This window comes from Setaria viridis, chromosome 2 (assembly GCF_005286985.2).
Source record: "Setaria viridis chromosome 2, Setaria_viridis_v4.0, whole genome shotgun sequence".
Lineage (NCBI taxonomy): Eukaryota > Viridiplantae > Streptophyta > Magnoliopsida > Poales > Poaceae > Setaria > Setaria viridis.
In genome coordinates, this window is record NC_048264.2 from 43,515,941 (window position 1) to 43,532,378 (window position 16,438).

General features: G+C 52.3%; 2 protein-coding genes across 3 annotated transcripts; one reads left to right on the forward strand and one right to left on the reverse strand.

Moving 5' to 3' along the window:
* Positions 1-4,041: 4,041 nt before the first annotated feature.
* LOC117845091 (probable LRR receptor-like serine/threonine-protein kinase At1g74360) lies at positions 4,042-8,105 on the reverse strand. The gene is made up of 2 exons (XM_034725996.2): positions 7,622-8,105; positions 4,042-7,519 (listed from the first exon to the last, which is right to left on the reverse strand). Exons 1-2 carry the CDS (start codon positions 7,665-7,667, stop codon positions 4,257-4,259), a joined length of 3,309 nt encoding a protein of 1,102 aa, XP_034581887.1. The 5' UTR covers positions 7,668-8,105; the 3' UTR covers positions 4,042-4,256.
* Positions 8,106-11,429: 3,324 nt separating this feature from the next.
* On the forward strand, positions 11,430-15,823 carry LOC117843860 (uncharacterized). Of its 2 annotated transcripts, none has more exons than XM_034724603.2 (6): positions 11,430-12,102; positions 12,926-13,064; positions 13,571-13,632; positions 14,164-14,302; positions 15,043-15,290; positions 15,387-15,823. In XM_034724603.2, exons 1-5 carry the CDS (start codon positions 11,516-11,518, stop codon positions 15,178-15,180), a joined length of 1,065 nt encoding a protein of 354 aa, XP_034580494.1. In that variant the 5' UTR covers positions 11,430-11,515; the 3' UTR covers positions 15,181-15,290; positions 15,387-15,823. The 2 variants fall into 2 exon arrangements, with proteins under 2 accessions (XP_034580494.1, XP_034580495.1); XM_034724604.2 differs by having other exon boundaries at positions 15,423-15,823.
* Positions 15,824-16,438: the final 615 nt, after the last annotated feature.

Consider the following 16,438-nt stretch of genomic DNA (forward strand, 5'->3'; position numbering starts at 1 on the left):
CCGGCGCGGAACATTTACAAGAGACCCCCTGGTTTGGATCGGAATATTTTCAATTAACCCCCTAATTTGGATCGCGACTATTAATCGCGATCCGATTATTTACATATAACCCTCTAAATTGGATCGCGATTATTGATCGCGATCCGATTATTTGCAATTAGGACCCTAATTTTTGCATATAGACCCCTGGTCGGGATCCGCTCCGGCTGCCGGCCGTCCGCCGCCGTCCCCCCCGCCGGAATCGAGGAATTCCATCCCGCCCATAGATCCCCGATCTCACCCCCGCATCACGGTCCGGAGGGCGGCGCGCGATTCGCCACACCCGGGTCGCACGGGAGTCGGGACGAGCACGGAGCACCCGCGGCCCGCGGCGCCAGGCGTCATGGCCGCGTGGATGGATGTCTTCGGCTCCAGCGCTAGGGGCTGCCGGGAGGTGTGGTCCGGGCGCGGATGGAGCGCGGTACGCGAAGCTATCGGCTTGGCTCCGGGCGACGTCGCCGTGTTCCCGGCGGCGCCGACGACAACAGGCAGTGGCAGGACGTTCCTCGCCAGGTTCTACGACGCCGACGGCAACGAGCGCCTCTCTCGCGTGCCCGAGCCTGATGATCCATCGTGCGATGATGAGTTCCTCTCTCCGAGGCTTTTGGTGAAGCGATGCCTGCGGCTTCGGATTTACTCTGCCTGCGTGTTGCGTGTGCATTCTCGCATCTGTTTTTTGTTTATCGAGCGTAAAGGCGCAAGATTTCAAATTTCACTGGCCCAGTATACCACTACAGATGACTACACGAGGATCACGAAAATGATGGATTAGTTTCAGCTGATGATGATTGAGTATCTTTCTGGGAAGAGTGAGATTTGCTCCGCAAGCTGGACTAAACACAGCGTCTGTGTTTGTTACGGCCGGAATAGTCGCATGGGCTACAGTTGGGCCGGCAAACGGTTTTCCCAGCCGTTGTTTTTGGGCCTACCCATCTGCAGCGGCGCATACCGCTCGTTCCCTTCCTCTCGAAGCGTGCGTTCCCCAGGAACAGTCGAGAGAGGTGACTCCGAGGCGATTTCTTGACTCCCCGATGGATTCGCTGCTTTTCCTCGCCGTCGGTGGTTTTTTTGGCGCCGATGTTCTTGCGGAACGGTGGATCCGGTGGGTGATGTACATATCCCCTTCTAGTAGAGTAGTTCTAGTTAGACTATGGTTGGATTTCTTGCTGGTGAAGATCTCGTCGGTAAGCTTTTGTCCCTTCCAGAGCTTCTTTACTATTACCTTTGTTCGTGGTGTGTGAGTTCTGGTGGTGTCTAAGGTGCAAGTGGTGCTCGATGGTGATATCTTTTGCGGAGGTTTCAACGTCGACGGGTATGTCATCGGTTTATCTTTTGCATTGGTGTTCGGTTCCACTGTGATTTTCTTGCTGTCGGTGCCCACGATGCCAACGACAGTGCTGGACTTGTAAACTAGAATACGGCAATGGATATGTGGAGAAGTTTTGGATGTGCTTTGACCCTTCAGGGTAGTTCTGGTTATATCAGAATTTTATCCCTTCAAAGTGGTTCACCTGCTCGTGTGTCCGAGATGGTGTTCTTCGGTTACCCTTGTAGGATTGTCGCTTGTCAACTGGGTGTTGCCGGTGAGGCAACCGGCGACCGAGCCCGGTGATTGCGAGGACTGATCGGCGCATTCAACGGAAAAACAGTATGCTTCTAGTGTGCTTCTAATGGATTTCGAAGATCCTTTTGTCGATTGGGTTCCGGCCATGAGTTTCATCTTAGGTTCTTCTTCATTGCGGGAGATGGAGAAGGCTCGGCTAGCAGCAATGGCGGTCGTCAGCGACGAGGATCGTTGGGTGCTCCTGTTCTGAACTTCTATGTAATATTTCTTTTTATCAGAGGCACCCTTTTCAAAAGGAGCTGGATGTAAATACTGTGATAATGAAATCCAACCCTGTTTCTAAAAAAAATCTGCAGCGGCGCATTCAGAGTTCCACCAGACCCGCTGATGAGATCGACAGGCTCCATTTTGCGCAAAACTGGAGTTTGCTCAGCAGTCAGTGGTGAAGTGGTTGACCTGAATTTTGCACAGAGCTTTTTGGCCAATATCCTTCCTACTTCTCACATTACCTCTTTTTAGGATGTTCCTTGTCACATCTATTTTCTTACTTAACGAAGACATGCTTCTTTTCTTTCCCACGAGCCGCAGTGGCAGCAATGCCCGGCCAACGGCGGTCGGCGATCATGGGCGGAGCGCGCGGAGCAGTCACACGAACGTACAACCTGCCCGCCTCCGGTGTGCCTCAACGCTGCGGAACGGTGGGGAACTTGGAAGTCGCTACGGCAGTCGAGTGCCCCACGCGCGACGAAGCCATCGTTTTCGGCACCGCAGGCCCGCAGGTTTGTTGGGTTGGTTCTCCCCAATCAACCCGCGCCTTGGTGCCTGTCTTTTCCCGGCGGCGGGCCCCGGCGCCGTGGTGGACCGGCGCACTACCCTTGGCGCCCCCCGCGCGGCCGCTTTCGTGGACCAGGGAAAAACGAAGCGCAAATTGGGTGGGCGCAAGGCATCGCCCGGCGCCGTCGCCATCGGCTCGTGGGTTTTGGCGCGCCTCAGGTTTGGATGGATTGGAAACGGCCGGCACGACGGCCGGCAGCATCGGGAGCCCGAGCCATGGACGAAGGAGCGGTGGCCGGTGGGGGACGGACGGCTCGGCCGGCTTCCTCGGTGATGTCTAGCTAGTTACCGTGGGGGGGACGGTAAAAGGTCTGAAAGCGATTTGAAGGGGAACGAACGAAGCAAAGCGTGCAAAGCGTCTGGTTCACCATGCACGCACGCGTTCTCCGTCAGTCTGGACTCTGCAGTGTGGTGCTTTTTGGCAAAATAAGCAATTCGGTTCCTAAACTTTACAACAAGGGTCGACTTCGTCCCTCAACTTTCAGATTGATCAATTTAGTTCCTCAATTTTCGTTTTTAGATCAAACTCGTTCTTATATTGATATGTGGCTCCATATATTAACTAATACGAAAAAGTCCTTTTTACCTTTGGCTCTTTTCTCTTGTCATTTTCACCTCTAGAATTATAATAACGTATGATCCAAAATAAATACGAGGATACATATATTTATCGAGGGAGTATGGTATAGCGTATGTAAGCATATGTTGATTTTAGAGCATACGTGCACACATTAAGTTGTATACATACCAAACAAATATAAATATTTGGGTACATATATTTTGTCTATCAAATTTGTATGAGCACGTGAAGGACTTCAAAGAATACGAGTAGATACACTTTTTACAAACTATATTTTGTGTTAGTTTAAAAAACATATTGTTGTGTGCATGTATTAAGAGAGTATGAGCACATACATGTTTGACCTACATGAGCCAAGGGTAAAAGGGACTTTTTCATTAGTTTATGCAAACATAGAATACTACATCAGCACAAGGATGAATTTGATCTAAAAATAAAAGTTAAGGAACTATATTATCTAATCTGAAAATTGAGAGATGAACTTGACCCTTGTGCAAAGTTCAGGATCAAATTGTTTATTTTGCCGTGCTTTTTCCACCGGATCGTTGCGATTGCGAAGGCTGCCACTCGTCGTTGCCGGCGAGGCGATCATGATTCATGAACGCTTTTTTATCTTCTCCTGTTCAGCTTTGGTTTCCCGTGCCCACGGAGGAGCATATGCTTTTGCTTTACTAACGGTTTTGTGCAATACCAACGACTTCGAGGTTATCCTATTGTTTCTCGGCACATCACGTGCGTGACAAAAAAAACTAGTTGACCGCTCGTGGATGTCAAATACTCAAATCTTTAACCGTGTATCCGTATCGCTTCGATTGCACGGCACGACATCGATATGCGCGTGACGAGGTTCACTGGTGTTTAGGTTCAGAATCAGATTCAGAAGCGTCATGGTCGGAGGAAGCGATGAATCGAATGCTAATGCTCCCTTCCCGAGATGGATAGAGATACGAGGAAAGGGGCGTTGCCAATCCCCGTCGCCACACGCCTGGGATACGAGGTGTAAGAGTAACATAACATCAGAGGATAGGAAGAGGATGCTTTGCATTGCAATCAACAGGTTCTTGTTGCTGTCTGCGTGAGAATGTACAACGATCGCGTCTTCTTCTTTTCCTAAACAACCAAAATTGCCTCTCGTGTCCTACCTCTGTTATTCACATCATGAACCAACGGAAAACTAACTAAAGCATAAAAAACATCTATGAACGAACAAGTGCAGGGAAAGAAGAATGATCAAAGTTGTCAGGTGAAGTCGAGCCGCACGCCGGCGGCCTTGGCGACGTCGACCAGCGCGGCGAGCACTTCCAGCATGTCGGGCCGCTCCGGCGGCGCGTCGGCCGTGCACCGCATGCCGAGCGTCAGGAGCTCCCACGACACGGTGCCGCCGGCCGCCGCCGCCTCCTTCCTCGACCGCCACCCTTCCTTGTCCATCCGCCGTGCCCACTCCACCAGGCACTCCTCCTCGCCGCCGTCCACGGCGCGCCGCCCCGTGGCGAGCTCCATCAGGAGCACGCCGTAGCTGTACACGTCGCCCTTCGTCGTGGCGCGCCACGTCTGCCCGTACTCGGGGGCCACGTACCCGACCGTCCCGGCCACCACCGTGCTCACGTGCGTGTCGCCGGGGCGCACCACCCGAGCCAGCCCGAAGTCCGTCACCTTGGCCCGCCCGTCACGGTCCAGGAGCACGTTGCTGGCCTTCACGTCGCGGTGCACCACCGCGGGGCGGCACTCGTGGTGCAGGAACACGAGCGCCCGAGCCACGCCGATCGCCGTGTCCAGCCGCCGCGCCCACCCGAACGCCGCCGTGTCGGGGATCAGCGCCTCCAGGTTGCCGCCATCGAGGTACTCGTAGACGAGGATCTTGGCCGAGCCCGACAGGCACCACCCGTAGAGCGTGACGAGGTTGGGGTGCGGCCACGCCGACCCCATCCGGTCAGCGAGCACCTCCATCTCGGCGCGGAACTCGCGCTCGCCGTCGCCGTCGCGCGGCCTCGCGAGCCTCTTCACCGCCACGGTGCGGCCGTCGGGGAGCACGCCGCGGTAGACCACGCCGTACCCGCCCCGCCCGATCACCAGGTCGTCGGAGAAGTTGCTCGTGGCCGACACGATGTCGCGGTAGCTGAACGCCGTCTTGCAGAGCTGGAACACCTTCACTCCCTCTGTGGAGGAGGAGCACCCGGTGGACGACGACGACGATGACCCGGACGGCGGCGACGAAGTTGACAGCTGCAAGGAGCACTTGCCGGAGCCGCACTTGGGGTTCTCGCACGAGAATGACTCCGGGTCCGGCTCCTGGTCCACGGGGAACCGCGCGCGGAGATTTGCCATGAAAAACACCAAGGCGCCGGCGACGAAGGCGACGAGGAGTGAGAACAGGAACCACACCGCAATGGTTTTTGGAGACATGCCGCGTCCTCGAACGGCGGGAGCATCCGCAGCTTCCGGTGGTGGTTGCTTGCCGGCGCCACGCGGGAATGAGATGAGTGGGTCGCCGAGGAAGGACTGCTCGTCGAAGGTGCCGAACTGGCCGGTGGTCGGGACGTTACCGTAAAGAAGTGGGTTGTAGGACACGTTGAACCTGTTCAGCTCCGTGAGCTGGCTCAGGCTCCCCGGCAGCTCGCCGGAGAAGTTGTTGTAGGACAGGTCCATCATCTCGAGGCACCGAATGCGGCCGATCTCCGACGGGATCGCGCCTGAGATGATGTTCCGCGAGACGTTCAGCACGACGAGAGGAAGCCGGCTGATCTCTGGCGGCAGCCGCCCGGTGAGCCGGTTGTTGTCGAGGTGGAGCAGGCTGAGGTTCCGCATCGCCCCGATCTCTGGCGGTATCTCTCCGGACAGCCGGTTACCGGACAGCTGCACGTATCCGGAGATCGTGTTGGACCTCACCGGCGACGAAGAGTTGGTGCAGATGGGGACGATGCCGTAGCCCTTGAGGATCCGGTCCCATATGCTGCGGCAGTTCTCCCGCGTCATGATCGAGTACACGAAGCTGAACGGGGGATAGCTCGCCGGGATCCAGCGCTTCATGGCTTGGCACTCGCCGGAGCCGGCGAGCACGGCTGTATCTTTCCTGTTCTTGGCGAACGTAGGGCCGGGGTTAGTCCCTATCGCTGCCATCTCCGGCGGGATCTTCCCGGTCAACTCGTTGTCGGCCAGGTTCAGCCAGAGCAAGCTGGTGCATTTGCCAATTTCCGGCGGAATCTGTCCAGAGAGCTGGTTCCCCGCGAGCATCAGCCACAAAAGCGACGTCAGGTTTCCCACGGTTTCCGGTATCCCGCTGGAGAGCTGATTGTAAGACAGGTCCAGTGCCTGGAGCTCGGCGAGCCGGCCGTACGCCGGCGGTATGCTTCCGGAGAATTGGTTGTGGGCAAGCATCAGGTACTTGAGGCTCTTCATGTCGGCCAACTCTGGAGGGAGCTCGCCGGAGAACTCGTTGAAGCTGAGGTCGAGCCTGGCTAGCAGCGGTAGCCGGAGCACGCCGGAGGTGACGATGCCGCCGGTGTAGTTGTTGTGGTGTAGCACAAGGTACCTCAAGCTCGCAAACCTGCCAAAGGTGTCTTGCACGTTCCCTCCAAACATGTTTTTGCTTATGTCCAAGAACTGAAGCTTAGTGCAGTTGGTCAGCTCCGGCGGTATAAGACGGTCGAAGCTGTTCTTCCCGAGAATTATTGTCTCGATCACGGTGAGGTTCCCCAATCCGGCCGGTATGACGCCGTTGAAGCCATTCCCCCACAGCGACAAGTACGTCAGGTTCCCACACTTGGCTATGGAGTCCGGGAAGCTTCCAGTCAGATTGTTCGCTGACAGGTCCAAAGATTCGAGCTTGCAGCCGACCGGGAACGTGGCCGGCGGGACGCTCCCGGTCAGATTATTCTCGGCGGCGTTGAACTGCCTGAACCTCGTGATGCCCGGCCACAGCTCGCCGGTGAAGTTGTTGGAGCTGAGGTCGACGTACTCGAGCCTGGCGCAGCCGTCGAACATGCCGGTGATATTGCCGGTGAGCCGATTGGTGGAGACGTTGAAGACGGCCAGGTCGGCGCAGATCGCCGTGAAGTTCGCCGCGATGCCGCCCACGAGGCGGTTCCCCGACACGTCGAGCGTCTGCAGCATTGTCAGGCCGGAGATGTCCAGCGAGCCGTTGATGAGGTTGTGGGAGATGTTGAGGTGCACGAGGCCGCGGCATTGGCCGATGTCGCCGGCGCCGCTGATGGTGTTGTCGGAGAGGTCGAGGCTGGCGAGCGCGGGCAGCCGCGAGAAGTTGCCGAACGCCGGGCCGGAGATGCTCGCGCGGGACAGGTCAAGCGACGCGACGCGGCCGGCGGCGTCGCAGCCCACGCCATGCCACCCGCACGGCGACGCATCCGATTCTGACCACGTGTCGTAGGCGCCGCGGTTCACCCTGTTGTTCTCCTGCAGGAAGCGCTTGAGCTCGACGAGCACATCCCTGTCGCCGCCGGCGCTACCGGCTCCTCCCTGCGCTCCGGCTATCACCACCACCTCACCTTCAAGACGACACACGATAGCCACGGTTACTCGCGCAATTCAGTTCCCACGCCAAGAACAGAGCAATTCAAGAGACGGAACAGGGGTCAGGGAATCCTAACCTGCGACGAGGAGTAAGCCGAGGAATCCGAGGAGCAGGGGAGACATGGCCTTGCTTCCCGAATCATGGAAGAAACCCCCGCGAATCGGAAGCACCGGCGACGGGGACGACGGGCCGAGCGGCGCGCAGCCTCCGCATGCGCCCGCTGCTGCTTCTCTCTTCGTCTTGCTCTACTGGCTACTCCTTGCCCTGCAGCTAGCCTTCCGCTTCTCTTTCCCTTTCCACTTTGTTCACGGACAGATGAAGTAAGCAGCAAATAAGAAACGAAATCTTCGACTCTGATCACAAGTTATCTAGTGGCTCAAGGCCCGCATGTGGGAGACGGCGAGCACGCCAGCTACTGCCCTGTCGCTGTTGCTCCCGGTCCCGGCCTTTGAATCCCTTCCCTGCGTTTACTGGGAGCCACAGCGCTGCGTCTCGTCAGAAGAGATGGAATTGTGGATTGGGTTAGGGGTTTCCAACTTTTTTAATTGCTAATGCTGACCGCACAGGGGGCACACCGCACACGAGAGAGGGTTGCTCGGGGTTGTGGTCTTTGAATTTGCCTCGTGGCTTTGTTTCCGAATGAGGCCTTGACTTGTCGCCATCATGTGTGGTTAATCACGCTTTGTAAAATCCCAAGTTGGAATATTCAACCGCAAGGAAAAGAACCAGTGGTGTTTCTAATCACCGCGGTCGCGAAAACACCTCGACAGTGACGCTAGCTGAAGGGGAGTTACATGTCGTCTTACCATAACAAAGGTTCCGACTTCGAAATTATACGTGTGATTTTCGTCCAGAAAAAAAATGTGATGGGTATCTTCCTTGCTTTTCAGGTAAGTGAAGGCAGCCGCCGCCCATGTTGACGACGCCGTACTCCAAGGCGACTGGATGGTGACTGCTTTGCCGCGGCTGTCTCGCGTCCAAACTACTCCGAACCGGGCCGGGGGGGAAGAAGGGGGGCAGGCGCGCACGCCTCCGCCGCGGCATGCGCGTGTGTGCGGTAGCCTGGTAGGCGTGCGCCCGCCCGCACTCGATCGGAGGGCACCATACCAATCCACCAGATTCCAACCCAACCCCGCGGTGAAGCTTCTAGACGCGATGATGCCGACGCCCAACAGGATACCAGAAAGGCCAGTGGGGCACGCCGACAAGACGGGGTGGCGTCAGGCCACCGGCCACCGGAGGAATGTTCCCGCCCGCGCGCCGCGCCCGGTCGACGACGGGTTGGATCCGTCATCCCGTGCGGGATGAGCGCGTGGTCTCATAAACAATGCTTTGACCGCGGGAGGTCGGAGATCCGAGAGCTCTTTCTCACGGGGACGCGCTCGCTGTCCTGTGGACGTGTGCCCTGTTAATTTGGATTGAGCTCGTAGCCGGAGAAAGGAGAGGTAAAAAAAAGAGAGCAAGTAGTATAGCACAACGTCGAGCTTGGAGACCCATGAGTGGAGAAGTGAAATCCTGGACATGCATCATGGCAAGATGATGGCGATCAGTATGAACGGGGAGCAGGGTCCACTTTGAAGATGCCTCTGCCTACACGGGAGTCATGAGTGCGTGCGCGCGCCCCCCTTTTGGTGGGCTCTGCTCGCACTCGCACCATGCGTTCCTGCATTTTGCGAGTCCTCATCAGCCGCGCCATGTACGAGTACGATTCGGGGTCAAAGCTTCGCGCACGACCTTAGCTTTTGGAGAGTTGACGGCTGGGGCTTGGCGAATCTTCCCACCCGCAGCTCATGATAAAAGGCTTGAACAGGACCAGAGCGATGCGGTAGTGCTGGTTTCCTATCGCCAGAGGTCTTGACCTAGCTAGCTCATGTTTCCGTGAATTTTTTTATCTTAGCGGTCTAGAATTATTCTATTTCAACGTGCCATTAGCATGCAAAAATTGTTTTGTAGCGATAGACTAGTTCAGTAGCGTGATGGTGGTAAGAAATCAGAGATCTTTTCTCAGCTGGTGTTACGTGAGACAAGCATATCTGATCTAGATCTTTGCCTTACGCGCCAAGTAATTTAACGAGCAGCAGAATTTTTTTGTCCATCTGGTGCCATGGGTCAGAGCCGCAGATATTTTTTCCGAGGGATCGTAGCTCAAAAGCGGAAGCAACTGAATTCTATATGCTCTGATTCGTTCACAAGAAATGGGGACAACTCCCGGCGCCCGTTGATTCTTTTCTTTTCGCCGACATGGTGCTTCTTGAATGACACCTGCAAAAAAATATTTTTTCTCGCCCGAAATTAAATTCGAGATATCGTTTGCTAAATTTTCTTTGAACGATCGCCCTCCGCGATCTCTAGTTTGACTATCAGTTGTTGGGGTTGAACTCACTACTGCTTGCTTCGGTCGAGTTGTCACGCGCGTACGTGCGTACGGCCCGGCGTGTCACTCTCGTCAGTACCCACCAGCCCACGAAACTCGTTTTGAAACTTCCATTCGCTCGGAAATGTCAGGCACGGGCTCATATTGTTTCTTGTGTTGAAGTCATTCGAACCAAAGAAACAATCAGTAAGAAGCATGTATTAAAATGCGAGTTCTATTTTACTTGCTGTTCGTTGGGATTGAATTTAGTACTTCAAGCTCCAAATTCTGTGAGCTCGCGCGTGCGCCGTGTCACCTTCAGAAGCACCTTTATCACCCGCAGAAAACTCGTTTGGAAAAACGAATTGAAAGCCAAGGAAATCTCTTGGAAAACTCAGGCGGGATCTTATCATGATTATGGTGTGTGCAGGCACATCACGATCACACTCGCGCGCAGGGTGTATTTGTGCGGCAATTTCGTTCCCGGGCCCGTGTCAATTCAGTTCAACTTCAACCCCGTGCTCTGACTTGCTAGCTAGCCTGCCACCGCGCCGCACCTGGACGCCTCTCCTTTTCCGCTGTCAGGGTTGGTGAGCGTACGGGCAGCTAAACTACGATTTCCAGTCTACGCTACCAGAGTGTGATGCTCTCGGCGGCTTGATCGGAACCCGACGGAATTCGGTGGCGATTCAGTTTACAGCGCCGCCGGACAGCTCGGAGCTCGGTATCGCCACGTGCAGCCGTGCCCTTCTCGTTTGGCGCTTGCGCCTGGCAAAATGCGCTAATTAGATGCAGCATCTTGGATAAACTAATCGAGCACTGTATACGTAACCATCGGTATCATCAGGCAGCGGTCTCTTGATCGTTCGTATGATTGGCGTGATCATGCGGCTCCGCTTTCAGATCCGGGGAAATCGAGGCGGGAATGATTGTTGGATCGGATCGACCGCCGCCGCCGCCGGCCGGGTGGTTGGCCGGCCGCGGGTGCGTCCGGCGACCGCACATGCGTGTGTGGCGAACACGGGCTGGATTAGATAGCAGCAGTTGCCGGTCGCGATCTGTGTCGCCGCGAACCGGCTCCCCTGTTCGGCTGTTCCCTTGCCCGGTATCCCCCCGCCGTCGTCTCAATCAGCGGCACATGCGTGCGCGGTCTTGGTTGGCATCGGCATCGCCGCCGCCATCGGGCCGGGGGGGCGCTCGTGTGGCGAGGCAGCGAAAGGCGCCATGGCCGCCGTGGTGCCAGCCCAGTCGACCGCTGGCATGGCATTGCGCGATTGAGGCGCGGCGCGGCAGCGGTCAAGGTGGACAAGAGCGCGATGCTTAGGGAGTGTGCGCGTAACATGGGCCTGCTTTGGTTGGTGGCGGCCTGCCTCGATAGATGGTGGGCCGGAGTCTCTGTTGCGTCGAAAGCAAGGAACTGATTTTTAGCGGGATGTGGGCCTGGCCGTACCGCACAAACCGAAAAGAGGCCCAGGACTCGCAGACTCGGAGTATCGCAGCTGACCCCCGCTTGCACAAACTCTGCTCTCGCTTCGGCTCCGACAAGCTCAGCGCCTTCCCACGAATCTGAAACCCCAAAGCCCCAGCCCAAAACCTTCAGACGAGCGCAGCGCAGCAATGGCGACCAGGACGCTATCCGTCTCCTCGCTCGCGTCCACCGCCTTCGCCTCCTTCCCGCGGCCCCGCAGAGCCCCAACGGCTCCTCCCCTCCCCCGCCTCCTCGGCCCTCGCGCCCGCGCCTCCCCTCTCTCCACCTCCTCCTCCTCCGCCGCCGCCGATGACGAGGACGGCGTCGACACCGTCGAGCAGCTCCTCCACCCTCGCCCCCCGTCCGCCTCCGCCCCCGGCGCCCCGCGTGGCCGGACCGACCGCCTCATGAAGCTGCAGCGCCGGGCCGACGACGACGCGGTTCCCGGGCCGGCGGGGCCCGGGGGGCGGAGGAGGTGGTTCCCTTACCTGGACGCGTTCCGCCCCGCGGTGGGGGGCGCCGAGCTGTCCAGCCGGGAGGTGGTGGAGGTGCTGGAGCCATACATCCTCGAGCCGCGGAGGGACCGGATCCGGCACGCCGTCGACAACCGGAGCTACGCTGTTTGTCTCGTGGTGGAGGGCCTCTCCGACTTCGGCAACGTCTCGGCCGCGTTCCGCTCAGCCGACGCGCTCGGCGTGCAGTCCGTGCACGTCATCTCCTGCGACAGCAGCAAAAGGTGCAGAGGTGAAGAGTGAAAACGAAATGCTACATATCACTTCGGTAACATTGTCGTTCGTGAGTGGGGAGACTTTAGGGGTTACTCGTGTACAGTTATTACTTAACAGTTACCACTAGCTGTTAGAGTTACTTGATCAAACCGAAACTGTGAGTGATCTGGGAGAATCAATGCATCTTTAGGACATAGTTTGAATGGGACGAGTTTGGTGCAATCGGCAATCCCATGAAGAGATTATCGGCTGTTGATCCATAGAGTGCATAATGGCACATTTTCCACATAGAGTTTGACCTATTATCAACTAACTTTCCCGTGCTTCCAAACGAGTAGTTTGCATAATACAGTAATACACTAATACTTGATGATATTTGCCTACTCTATTTTGTGGTGCCAGGTAGTTGATAGGTATGTTTGGGCTTGTGCATTTTGGTTTACACTATTAAATGAGCTTGGACTGCATGATGGTTGGAAAAATGATTGGAAGGCAATGCAATATACATGGAAGGATATGCATACTTAAAGTTGCCAGATTGGATATTGTATCGGCACTTTCACAAATTAGTTTTTAACATGGGTGAGTCACGAATGTGAGAAAAATGGCCCAATGATAGAGATCTTTTGGGGACTATTATTTAGTGTTTTACTTTTACATGGATTTTGTTGCTTTATTTATAATTTTTTAGCATATATATCAAGAAGTCGTTAAATTAGACATTGTATGGGTGAAAATTCATAAATTTCACCTCACATTTTGAAAATGGTATGTGTTGCTCGAGGAAATTGTTGTTCCCCATCCAAATCAAATGCGTCTTTACTTTTGCAGGTATAGAGACAACAGGCATGTCAGCATGGGTGCTGAAAAATGGCTTGACATAGAGATATGGAACTCTCCTGCAGAATGTTTCAGTGCATTAAAAAAACGTGGTTATCGCATTGCAACCACTTGTTTGGGAACTGATTCGGTATTTTTTTTTTCACTCTTCTACTTAATGACTTGGTATTTTCACTCTTCTGCATCTTATCTATTGGTTTCCTTGGAAGATGAGTACTTGTTGCGGTTAGGAAATCTATGATCCACAATTCTACATGAAGTCCATACACTGTGTATCATTCAATTCACAATCATCTGTTGCTTTCAGTGGAAAGCTGCAATTATTTTGAACAAACAGGGACAATAACATGTTCAGTGATTTATAGAGACAGCATGCATTTATTAAGAAAAAGAAAATTTGCGGTCAAGCACTGTACTGTTGGTATGTTTGAATTTGATCATTATGATCTATTTGAGGATACCCAGAATATAAATTTATGTGGATCACAAATGGATTTTGTAGTGAAATTGATTATATATATGTTTCAGCTGTTCACCATTCATCAAGATTTAACTTTTCTTACTGAAAGATGATTTGTTATCCACTGATATTAGTAATATGGTTGAAGGAATAATTATGTTTAGAATTTTTCTTAGGTTTGTGTGTATGACATGGATTGGTCTCAACCAACGGCTATTGTTGTGGGCAATGAGCTAAGGTAGGGGTTGTTCCTGCTATCCAGACATGTATCTTTTATTGAAGTTACGCTGCATTTAGAAATACTTGATGAAGTAAATGGTTATTAGGTCGCGCTTTCTGTTCTATTTTTCTATCCTTTTCTTTCTCAAGGCATTTTCTGGTATAAAAAAAGATCCGCGGATCTGCTTACTAGCTTTGCGATGTGGTATTTCAGTCTCTCTCTTCTTGCAAAAGGAGTAGCATACGTTCCTCCGTGAATAGATAGCTGTAGTGCGATGAATGAGATACTGCATATCTTGTACATGTTCTGTATTATGCCCTTGAAGTTTCAGGCCAGAAAACCAGGAAATTTATATTTGCTAGTGTTACCAAGTACCTCATTGTGGAGAGGGGTTGATGACCTTCTGCCTCAAAAAGTTCTGCACAAAATAGAAAAAATGTCACACTAGTTTAGGCATTTCTTTTCCATCATGATATTTGTGGATCAGCTGATACATTAATATTTCATCATACAATTATTTTTGGGTATTAACTAATTCTTTGATGCCAGGGGTATAAGTGACGATGCTCTAGAGTTGTCTGACTTGCACTGTAGTGTTCCTATGAAAGGCATGGTGGATTCATTTAATGTATCTGTTGCAGCTGGAATCCTGATGCACCATGCTGTTTGTGATAGATTTTCCCGCCTTGTAAGTTCACTTTCTTTGTTCTAGATGTCATCATACCTTATAGAAGGACATGATAACCCCAACCCATATATTGAAATCCCATCTGTCATCATATGGTAGGTAATGGGACTTCTAGCCTTCAGCCAAGAGAAAACAACTATTCTTGTTATTTTCTCTTTGAATTTTATGGAAACCACAATTTACAAGGATAGTGGTCATAGAGCTAGGGGCTCTTTCACCTTTGCTTAAATTTATGCCAAACAGTCACTTGCCTTCCGGATTAAATTCTAAGCCTCATTAGGTTGTTTAATATGAGCTTGAATCTTGTGGAGAGTAGCCTTAAGAGTTTGTCAGAGCCAGATATGGATAGGTCTTATCTCATAAACTGTCATACTTGCTTGTACGTGTAAAATACTAAAATCAATAATCTGCATATCTTAAGCTATCATACTAGAATCACTACGAATCAAAATTACCAAATTTAGTATGTATATGTGGCAATTTGCCAATCTGACCTTTTTAATAGATGGTTTAAATGGTCAGTGATCTGAATGGATCTCCCACCCCCAATAAATAAATAAATAAACCATATGGGTTGCCTCTCTTGAGCTATCATACTAGAATTTGTCTCTCTTTTTATTTACTCTGCAATCCATATATGTTGTCCGTTAAATTTACCTCCAAGTGAGGAAATTGCTGATTAAGTTATGTTTGTAAGCTAACTGTGAAGTGTCACCATCTTATGTTTGGTGTTTTTTCAGGGTCATCACGGTGATCTGTTACCAGAAGAAAATAGAATATTGCTTGCTGAATTCTATATGCGACATAGGGAAAGCACAGCTACCATAGTTCATGAATATGCTAAAAGGAAGGCGGAAAATTTTATGGCCAGACTTTGAGAACATCTTGACGCAGACTTATGGCGTAGCGCAGGTGATCAAGCTGGGTGATTTGTTTGGCAATCAGATGTTGGCTTATCCTGTGCGTTTTTCTAACGACAAACCAGCTGGTGAGTTTTTACCATTTAAGGCAGCTTAGTTTGTTTAATCATTTTTTATACGTTCAATGTTCATTTCTTAAAACTATTTTTGTATGTTGCACACAGTAATCAGAACTACGATTTTCTGAACTTTGTCTGAAGCTATTTTTCTTGGAGAGCACCGTTGGGCTACTTGGTCTTCGAGAGATTCAAGACGACGATTCCCACAGGATTGCGGGCAAGAATATGACCCAAACCCAACCATTGTGCAGACTGTTGACAGTTACGCACACGGTTTTCGAGTGACGTTGATTTTTCTCCCAAAATAGACGTTAACTGTGCTTGTATATGTTAGGATCAAGCTCGATACCTTTCCACTCGGAATCCTTAAGGAATGTTGGAAATGCACCATTTTACTGACGGTTAGGACTGGAACCCGGTATAAACTTCTTGAGAGTTGATACTTGATAAGGTAGTAAGACGAAGGTGCAGTGTAAAAGAACTTAACTTTGTTTCCGCGAGGATGGTGCATTCGTAACGCAAAGCAATGCAACTTGCGAGTACTGTGCCATGCCTGCAACTGGTTACGGTGGAATGCGTCTTCAATTTCGCCACCGAACTTCCACAGGAAAGCGATCGATGAGAGGGAGATGGGCCCTTGGGGTTGGGGGTCGAGCGCAAATTGGCAAGCTGACGGTTCAAGTGGTCAAGTGGGCTGTACTCTATTGTTCGCTTGCCTGACTGCCTGGCAGGGGGTGATCGCAGCAGGCGAACAACTTGCCCGTGGGCATGCCAGGAAATTTGGTGCGGGTCGTACGTTGTAATAATTGCTGAAAGACACTGTTCTCTGGAGTTTTATGCAAACACGATCATGTGCAAATCGAACGGCTTATATAACACATGCAAATCGAACGGCTTATATATGAGTGGATGAAAATTACTGACGGTAAAAGACATCGAAACTATGAAAAAAACTTGCGCCAGTGATGTGGATTCAGAACTAAACGACGAGGGTCTTGGGCTCTTGGCCATCGTCCCTGATATTTGCATTCATGCACAGAGATTTCATGGCCACCATTTTTTTGGGAATATACAATGTGATCACGTAAATTGCGATGGATACATTGTCCAACTGACCTGCGGCCCACGCTCGGGCCGTACGATCCCACCGTCCAACC